The following is a 9,455-nucleotide window of genomic DNA, read 5'->3' as shown; positions in this document are numbered from 1 at the left end:
CCCACCTCAGAGGCTCTGGGCTACCTTCTCCCCAGCCTTGGCATTTTGGAGTTCTGCTGGGGGTTGGTCTCTGGGCAGCCTCAGGCCTCCAAGTAGACCTCCACCAGCCCCCCCACGGAGTGCATGCGGTAGAAGACCCCCAGAGGCAGGCCGAAGTTAACAATGGTGAACCACGTCCGGTAGCCATAGAAGTCCTGTTCCAGCCCGTTCTCAAACTCCGGGTGTATGCCAAATGCGGGCATCATCCACAGCTGGGGAGGAGAGGAGGGTGATGAGTAGGAGAGAGGGCTTTCCGTGCCCCAGGGGACTCCTCTCGTTGGGGGGGGTGCAGACCCTCACCCTAATATCCTCTCAGCCCTGGGCTTTCAAAGCCAGCTGTCCCCCCTCACCCCATATCACAGCCACCTCCCCAGCTTCCCAGCCTGAACTCCAGGTGCACCATGAGGCCCCACTGCCACCAGCCATGGCCCAGCCTGCTCTATCAAGCTGGGCTCCCCTGTGCCCTGACCTCAGCCACCTTCTTGACTCTCTCTGCTCCCTCCGCCCGGCCCTGTCTTCTGTCCAAATTCTGCCCCTTTCTCAAGACCCAGACTCAACCTTCGTGAGGCCTTCCTTGGCCCCTTGGGCCCACACTTCCTTCTCTGAGCTCCTACTGCACTTTCGGGCCAGGTTATGGCGTGTGGTCTGCCTGTGGCAGGGGCTTCACCACCTGAGGTGTTTCCAGCGTGATGCACCTGGGTTGTGGTGTTCAAACATGCCCTCAGACCGCCCTGGTTGTCCCGGCACTGCCACTGACAGGCTGTGGGACCACCTAAGCCTCAGTTTCCCCATCTGCCAAACAGTGATGGCGCCTAATGGGGCCTGCTGCACGGCGCTAGCGTGCCGAATCAGTGAGCTGCTGAGGGACAGCATGGAGAGGTGGACATGCGACCTCAGCTGCCACACACCCAGCACTCATCGTTAACTCCTCCCGCTAGAGAGTTTGTAGAAAACCAGGCACTTTATGATCTCTTCCTTTGGCCAAATTCAGTGGATGATCAATTATTTGGTGTCCCCGGTGTCTCTCCAACTAGAGAGTAAACTTGCTGAGGGTGGAAGCCTTACACGTTTGTTTGTAAAGAGCACTTAGTGACATGCATGGCACATTCGCTCATGCCAGGCACCTTGCAGGATGCTGGGGGGACACTGATCTCAAGCAGCATGGGGCTAGTTGGAAAGAGGCAGTTGTCCTTGACAATACAAGGGACAGGCCAATTGCCCTCGGGATGCTCAATGCTCCATGAATGCGCCTGGCCAGCTCCGCCCCCGCCCCGCCCCCGCCCCGCCCCCCAGCTCCTCTCCACTCACCGTGATGTTGCAGAGGATGAGGAAGAGCGAGATCTCCTTGAGTGCCCGCCTCTTCCAGTTGAGGTGGCTGTAGGAGTGGATGTAGGCCAGCGAGGCCCGCCGCAGGTCCTGGCCCAGCTCCAGCAGGGAGCCCCGGCGGGGTGGCTCAGCCTCCGGCTTCCCCGCCAGGCCCTCGGGCGCCGTCTCCCAGAGCGGACGCCGGTGCAGGCCCTCGATGATGAAGAGGTTCTGAACGATGTGCTGCAGGATAAGCAGCAGCGAGTAGGCCAGGATGAGGCGGTCGAGCAGCTCATGGGGGCGAGTGGCCACGATGGCCACGATGGAAGAGTAGGCGATGCCCATCTGGCCCAGCGCGGCGCCCATCAGCAGCACCACGTCCAGGCTGCGGGTGGGGTTCTTGAGCGTGTCCAGCTCTCGTTCCTCCAGCCCGTGGATGGCCGTGCCCGCCAGGCATGCCAGGCTCATGGTGGGCAGCAGGGCTATGTAGAAGGCATAGTAGAGGGTGAAGTACTGGCGTGCAATGGTGGGGCCGCTGGCTTCGATCTGGAAGAGCACGAAGATGCACACGCCTGCTACCAGTGCCAGCAGGCCCAGCAGTGGCCCAAAGATGGCCCCGTGCAGGCGGAAGGGAGGGGTTTCGGGGCGGGCGCCTGTGTGGGGTGCCAGGCGGCGGCCCACATTCTTCCACATGACAAAGAGCACAGCGCAGCCGGTGAGGCAGTACTCAGTGCTGAAGGGGTAGAGCATCAGGTAGCCCTTCCGGAAGACCTCGCACACCGTGGCATTGAGACAGAGGCAGGTGTTGGTGTCATGGCCTGGCAGGGGCAGGGCGGGAAGGGATGAGTCACTCAGGTGGGCCTTGCTTGGAGGAAACCAGCTGCACAAATCAGCCCCATACCCCTGGAGTATGCCAGAGGTAGATGGGACCCAGCCGCCCATTTTTACAGACATGGAAACTGAGGCCCAGAGATAGAAAATCAGAAATCACACGATGGTCATTTCTTTGCAAAAGGATTCCAGGCTTCAGGCGCCAAGCTTTCCTAAAGCATTCAACACATGGTGTCTCTTTGGGGCCAAATGTCACCTCTACAGATCACTGTTTGGGCACAAGGGAGGATCTACAACTTTATAACCTGAACGTGCAGCAGCATGCACTGTGGGGTAATCAGGCATCTTGCCTCGCCACGAGGTGCCTTGCAAAGCACGCGGCATCACCTGTGGAACGCTGGTGCCCAGAGCGTTTAACTTGAATCTAATCAAGACTTTGGTCCGTACTTGCAGTTTGCCGGTAAAGCAGGGAAGAGGAGCACAAGTCAAATGACACCACTAGGCAGCCGCCTGACAAACCTCAATGCCATTAGGAAAACAGAGACTTAAGGGAGGGAACAACCAAATGCATTGCGTGTTTGAACACACCATTGTAGAAGATACTTCATAGGCTGGTTGGAGAAAGTTGAATATAGATCGTTGGAGAGGATGGGGATGATGTTGAGGAATTCTGTTAGAAATTATAAGAGCATTGGGGTAGTGTAAGGATATATACTTATTTTAAAGGGATGTGCACTAAAATGTTTTGAGATGAAATGCTGTGATCTCCATAATGTAATTCAGCAAAAAATTGAAATAAATATGGCAAAATGTTAATAATTATGACCTCTAGGTGATAGGTGTATCCTGTTCTTTTACTCATCTGTATGTTCAAATTTTTTTTTTAATAATAAAAGAATCGTGACGTCACTTGCCAAAAAAATTCTCTTTGCACAGCTCTTCTGAAAAATGTGTCTGAGTGTAAAGAATGTCCACAGTACACAGGCAGGTCAAGACTTTGGCAGTGGGTGTGTAAATGCGTGAATGTGCTGGGAAGGCTTGGCTGTACACAGCTCAGGATGGTGATGCCACCTGGGGGGGGGTGCTTTATACGTGCAGGTATGGCTGTGTCGCACATGTAGGTTTATGGGATACAGCCTCTAAGGGCAGAATGGACAGGTAGGGGGTTGGGCACATGGAACTCTCTGAGTTCTTTCTGCCCCGAAATCTTCTGTCCCTCCTGATATGTCCAGGTATCTGCAATTGTGTTCGGAAGACACTCCTTTCAGTCCTGAAGCCTTTTTAGTTTCTTGCAAGTAAAATGCAAATACTAGGGGTGGGGCGCACACCTGGACTTACCAGTGAATAGCTCTGCCAGGATTAGTGGCTACCTTGCTGATAGGGAGGCGGACGCCTGGAGCAGGGCTGTAGGGTGCTAGCCCCTGATAGGACAGGCACAGAATGAGGGCAGGATGTCTACCAGTGTTTCATTGTCATCTGGCCTCCCAGAGTTTGCTCCCACTTTGGGAGGGAGTGTAGCATGTGTGTGTGTGTGTGTGTGTGTGCATTCGGGGCTGGGGGATCGTGTCTCCTCCGTACCTGAGAAGTTTTCCATGAGGGCGTTGAGCTCAGCCTTGATCTCGCGGTGCATGGAGTCGTTGGTGACAGCCAGAACCCACAGCAGCAGGTCTGTGGCCAGGGTCAGCATTAGGCCACACCTGGAAGAGGTGCCACACTCTCTGCTCACACAGCCTGGCCGGCTGCCCAGGTGCCCCGCCCTCATCATCACTGCCTTTGGGGTGACCACCCTTTCCCAAAGCCAGATCCCATCTGGCATGAGGACTACAGGGGAGGCAGCCCTAGGAGCCACCTGGAACCCCTTCCCAGACTAACCTGTTACCCCAGGGACATCATGTCCATAGAAGTTGTTAGACCAGGCACTAGTGGGGGACAGGGAGCTCCAGGAGTTGGAGGGAGAGAAGGCGCCCCGTCTTACCTAGTGAAATTGGTCTGGACCTGAACGCAGTCCTTACAGTGTTTCCAGAGCACCCAGGTCTGAAAGAGATGGGGCCTTGAGCCCAGGGGCTGGGGGTAGTGGTGGTAGAACCGTGGGGTGTGTGCCCCAATTGCGTGTGTGTATTTACAACAGACATGACAGTGAGGAAGTCTGGATTGGAATCCTGGCTCTGCTATTTCCTTGCTGGGTCATCTTGGGCCAGCGGCCGAATACTTCAGAGCCTCAGTCTCCTTGGCTCTAAAATGAAGCTAAAATGCCTACCCCTCAGGGGAATGCCTACTTACTGGGGAGATGGAAAGGATGATGCAAAGAAACACCTAGCACAATGCTCAGGAGTGCAAGTAGTAGTAGTAAGTACCCCTTACTAAGAGCAGCTCTGTGTAACTGGGTGGGGGTTGGGGGGTGTAGATTTAGTTATATGCAGGTATGCACGGGCAGATGTATTTATACGTGTCTGCATTTCAGTGACACGTTGGGTGTGCTGATGCAGGTACACGTAGGTGTGCGTGGATGTGGGCACGTGGAGGGAGACATTAGTGGGGGGCTGTGGTATGTGTGTACCCCCCCCCGGGCCCTGTATGTATTTGCCTGTGTTTGGGTTTCTAGGCAAAGGTAGGGTGTGTGTGCACGAGGCATGGGGATGGGAGCCGTCTGTCACCTGGACGCCGATGAAGATCATCTCGATGACAGGGAAGATGAGTTCCAGCTGCGACTTGCAATGGATGTGGCTCATGTCATAGCCCACCAGGAAGATGTTGAGGCAGATGGTACAGCTGCCGAAGAGCACCAGGGAGCCTGGCCGGGCCAGGTGGCCGTTGGCACCTCCCCTGGACCTGGCTCTCCCTCCCCACCGCTCTCCATCCACCCAGAGGCTCAACACTCACCCCGCACCCAGACGGGTCCCGCATGAGGGTCATGGTAGAGCACAGCGTGTGGGTGGCGGGCGGTGCAGGCGGCAAAGTAGAGGAGCCAGAAGAGGGACAGGGCCTTCAGTGCGGCCAGCAGGATCCACACATCGCCCAGCGTGATGGCCACGTTGTTGAAGATCATGCTGCAGATGAAGGCTCCACCCAGGAACACCACATTGAGGGCCAGGAGCCCGGAGAAGAGCTGCCCCGCCTTCTGGGCTTGCCTGTCCCTCCGCAACAGCAGGGAGAAATGCTGCACCAGCCAGGACTTCTGGCGGGGCGAGGCGGGAGCTCCTATTTTCTCGGTCCCCACGTCCATTTGGTTCCCCTCGGCCGGGGCTGCTCCAGTCTCCTGTGCTTCCAGGGAGGCCATGGATGAAGCCTGAGAAGGGGCTGGGGAGAGAGGGTCCTGGTGGGCTGCCAGGCTGTCCTGGCTTCAGTTAGGGAACTGCTGTGTGACCTAGGGCAAGCTATGCAACCTCCCTGGTCGGACATTGGAAATAACAGCAGCTGCCCTATCTACTTTACAGGATCTGAGGAGGTTCAAACAGACCAGGGGATATGGAAATTCTCTGTGCTCCCAATAAACATCAGGATTATTAATAAGCGTCATGATTGGCTGGAGGAATACCTCTCTCCCAACCCCCTGCAGGGCTATCCCACTTTCTGCCTCAGTGCCTGGTCTTGAGATGGAAAATAACATCTGCCAAGGGAGGAGCCAAGGGCATTTGCATCATGTCTGGATGCTGGACGTTTTCCAGGGTTGTGACTTCTCACCACGAGAAGGCAGCTCGTGTTCTGCTGATGTCTGGGAGGAATTTCCCTCCTGAAGGCAGGGAGAGCGAGTAGATGTCCTCTCTTGTTCTGACTCTGGTTAGTTGGATAATGGTTGCCTAGCATGCTCTGTTGAGCAGGATCCTGAGGCTGAGTGTGGGCTTGGTGGGAAAGAATGTTGTCATTGAAATAATACCCTATTATGGGTATATATGGGCATATATAAGATTACCCATATAAAAGGTCTAGAAGACACCCACCAGCTTCACAACGGGAGTTTCTTCTGGGAAAGGGAGGTGGGTACTAGGGTTGGGAGTGGTTTAATGCTCTAGTTTTTAAAAGCACATTGTTTATGTGATTAAAATTAATTTTATTTTTATTTTATTTTATATTTTATATTTTTTAAAGATTTTATTTATTTGAGAGAGAGAGAATGAGAGAGAGCAAGCACATGAGAGGGGGGAGGGTCAGAGGGAGAAGCAGACTCCCTGCCGAGCAGGGAGCCCGATGCGGGACTTGATCCCGGGACTCCAGGATCATGACCTGAGCCGAAGGCAGTCGCTTAACCAACTGAGCCACCCAGGCGCCCTAAAATTAATTTTAAAGCATATTACGGTTTAGGAGGGAAAGTTCTGGGATTGATTCGCAATGTCTGCTGTGAACAAGGGACAGGTTGGGATCAGCATGCATGCTATGCCCCAGACTTGGACAGAACTGACTTCTATATGCACTATTCCCCCAACCCTGACTCCCGGATGACCTATGAATGCCAAGCACAACATGGGGAACACCATCCTTCCCTTTTTCTCTTTCCCTGAATGTCTCCTGCTACTTCCTCACCTTCCTCAAGCTTTCACTCAGGCCAACTCTTCGTCATGCCTCTCCCGGGGCCAGATATTTGGTCACCCCATACCTGCAGCTCAGGGCCCCAGCCTGGAGTCCAGCACGCTCCCCTGTGGGCCCTTCGGGTACCCATTCCTTGTGGGACTGAAGCTGCACTAGAGAGTGGGGATGCCCCGGGCTTCTCCTCAGCTGACCTGGGAGACTCTCTCACCATCCCCAGCCACCTCTGGTGCTCTCCCTTGGGGCTGCCACTGCCCTTACATGCTTGGTGCTCTGGGCCCAGGGTTCCAAGTGCTCTCTGTCCCCATCCTCCAGGCTGTAGGAGGCCTGCACTATCTCAGCGAGTGGCGTCTTCATCCCCACCTCTCCCAGCAGGTAGCTGGGCACACTCCTTGTCTCTCCCCTCAACCCTCCATCTCTCAGGTCCAAACCTGTCCATTCTAGTCCATAAGTCTCCCTTAGATTTTTCTTGACTTCAACCTCTACCCTAGTCCAGGGCCCCCTCCTCTCTCTCCTGGACTGCCTCCTTATCCACTGTGACTCTCCCCTACTTCGAGCCCAACAAAGGCAACCAATTGCTGGGACTTATTTCAATAAGTCACTCAGAGAAAGACAAATATCACAATTTCACTCATATATGGAATTTAAGGAACAAATGAACAAAGAAAAAGGAGACACGAGAAATCAGACTCTTAAACATAGAGAACAAACTGGTGGTTACAGAGGGGAGGTGGGTGGGGGGTGGGTCAAGTACATGATGTGGATTAAGAGCACACTTATCGTGATGAGCACTGACGAATGTATAGAATTGTTGAATCACTATATGGTACACCTGAAACTAATATAGCACTGTATGTTAATTATACTTGGGTTAAAATAATAAATTTTTAAAAAGGCAAACAATTGCCCTCAGTATAAAGTCCAAACTACCTCGCGTGGCCTGCACAACCTTTCAAAACGAAACCAGGCAGTGCATGTTTAGCCTGGGCTTGGAGGCTAGCTTCTGTTGCTTCCTGGTCTGCCCTTGGCTTACCTCTCTAGCACAGTCCTCAGACCCCACTCCCTGCTGTGGGCTGTGTCATCTTGCTGCAGCTCCCAGAATGTGCTGGCTTTTTCTCGCCTCCCTGTCTACCCACAACCCATCCTTTGCCCATAATGCCCACCCCCTTGCCCTTTGGCTGATTGCATCTTAGAGCAGAACTCCACCTCCTCTAAGCAGCCTTCCCTGAACTCCATGCCAAGGCTGCACGAGGTATCTCCACTGCACCCCATGCCTGTTGCTGGAGCATCACCTATCATGCTCGCTCCGTTTTAACTCACTGTGCTTTGTTCTGTCTTTGCCTTTGGACTCTGAGCTTCAGAAGCTTTAGCCTTTTCCTCTTTGTAACTGCCAAAAGACCCTCACCACAGTTGGTTTTAAAATACAGCCTCTCCAGCCCACACACTCCCATGTGAACTTGCTCAGTATTTATACCTTCTTTGGTTCTCTTATGGCAAATAGAATAAGAAAACTCAGTCCTCTCTTTAAGAATCTACAAATGATTTTGTCCCCCTTTCCCAGTCCTCTCTGCATCTTTGCTCCAGTTTTCCCCACTCCCTGTCCGACCCTTCTGTCAGACTCGGACACCTGCCATCATGTTGATCCACACCTAGCCAGAGGGCTCCAGGGCTCCACATTTCTTGTGTGGCTTCCTGCCTCCCCCTTCACTCCTGGAGCCTGCTGTTCCCCTGTCTTGCCTGCTACCCTCCGCCAATGGCTCTTGCCCATCCTCACCACCTACCTTAAGCACCTCTCCCGGGAAGCATTCTCTCCCTGCCCAAGCATCTATTGAAAGTGGGTGTGCTGTGGGCATGGCTGGCTCCCCTCAAAGCCAGGAGCTCCTCCAGGGTGGAGACCAGGTCCTACTTAACTTGAACTGCCCAAACCTAGCACAGGCAAGACACTCTCGCTGACTGATTCTGCCATTTTCTGGGGGAGATTTCAGCACCCGAGACGTAGACAGAAACCCTTCCCTTTATGTGCTTTCCATCCTGGCCCAGCCCAGGAGACTTTAGAGATGATCTTTGTCTTTCCTCCCAGGCTCCCCCGCCTAAACTGAGCAAGCATAAGGCTCATAGGGACACCTCCTTGCTCCTTTTCTCCCAACTCTAACTGCTCCTTTTCGGCCTTCCCCAGAATCTCCCTCGTCTTCCCAGGGCAGTATAACCTAATAATTAAGAGCCCAGATTCTGGGGGCTCTTGGGTGGCTCAGCCTGTTAAGTGTCTGCTTTTGGCTCAGGTCATGATCCCAGAATCCTGGGATTGAGCTCCAGGTTGGGCTGCCTGCTCTGCAGGGAGTCTTCTTCTCCCTCTCCCTTTGCCCCTCCACACCCGACCCCAGCTCGTGTGCTCTCTTTCTGCTTTCTCTCTCTATCAAATAAATAAATAAATAAATAAATAAATAAATAAATAAATAAAATAATCTTAAAAAAGGAGTCCAGATTCTGGCACTTACTACCTCTGTGATCTTGGAAAAGCTTAGACTCTCTGTGCCTCAGTTTCCCATGATGTAAAATGGATATACAACTATGGAATAGTACCTGGTACATAGAAGATGCTCAGTAAAGATTTCTCGAATGAACACACAAAGGACTTAATGCATAATACCTACCTCATAGGGGTTTTGTAAAAATTAAATGATTTAATGCATGTAAATGTACATAGAGCCTGTTAGCTATTTGTGCATTTCCTTCCAATTCAGCCAGAATCCTGGAGAGGC

At 53.2% G+C, this 9,455-nt stretch overlaps 1 protein-coding gene across 1 annotated transcript; it reads right to left on the bottom strand.

Annotated features, from left to right (window-relative positions):
- Window positions 1–80: 80 nt before the first annotated feature.
- Window positions 81–7,053, bottom strand: OTOP3 (otopetrin 3). The gene is made up of 7 exons (XM_045890179.2): window positions 6,958–7,053; window positions 5,056–5,509; window positions 4,830–4,966; window positions 4,151–4,209; window positions 3,754–3,872; window positions 1,348–2,162; window positions 81–251 (listed from the first exon to the last, which is right to left on the bottom strand). The coding sequence occupies exons 1-7, from the start codon at window positions 7,051–7,053 to the stop codon at window positions 81–83; spliced, it is 1,851 nt and encodes a 616-aa protein (XP_045746135.1).
- Between the last annotated feature and the right edge of the window lie 2,402 nt (window positions 7,054–9,455).

The sequence above is a fragment of the Mirounga angustirostris genome, unplaced genomic scaffold (assembly GCF_029215605.1).
Source record: "Mirounga angustirostris isolate CCGP_5_RB_7025 unplaced genomic scaffold, mMirAng1.0.hap1 SCAF_17, whole genome shotgun sequence".
NCBI lineage: Eukaryota > Metazoa > Chordata > Mammalia > Carnivora > Phocidae > Mirounga > Mirounga angustirostris.
This window is presented reverse-complemented; position numbering and strand designations above follow the sequence as displayed.

What these genes read in the sequence shown, in the direction of transcription:
- OTOP3 (XM_045890179.2), bottom strand. Translation starts at nt 7,053, where the DNA reads ATGAAGACGCCACTCGCTGAGATAGTGCAGGCCTCCTACAGCCTGGAG. An exon ending in TGATCTTCATCGGCGTCCAG is followed by an intron (nt 4,210 to 4,829) that starts GTGACAGACGGC and finishes CATCTCTTTCAG; the next exon opens with ACCTGGGTGCTCTGGAAACA. An exon ending in TCATCCTCTGCAACATCACG is followed by an intron (nt 252 to 1,347) that starts GTGAGTGGAGAG and finishes TCTCCTCCCCAG; the next exon opens with CTGTGGATGATGCCCGCATT.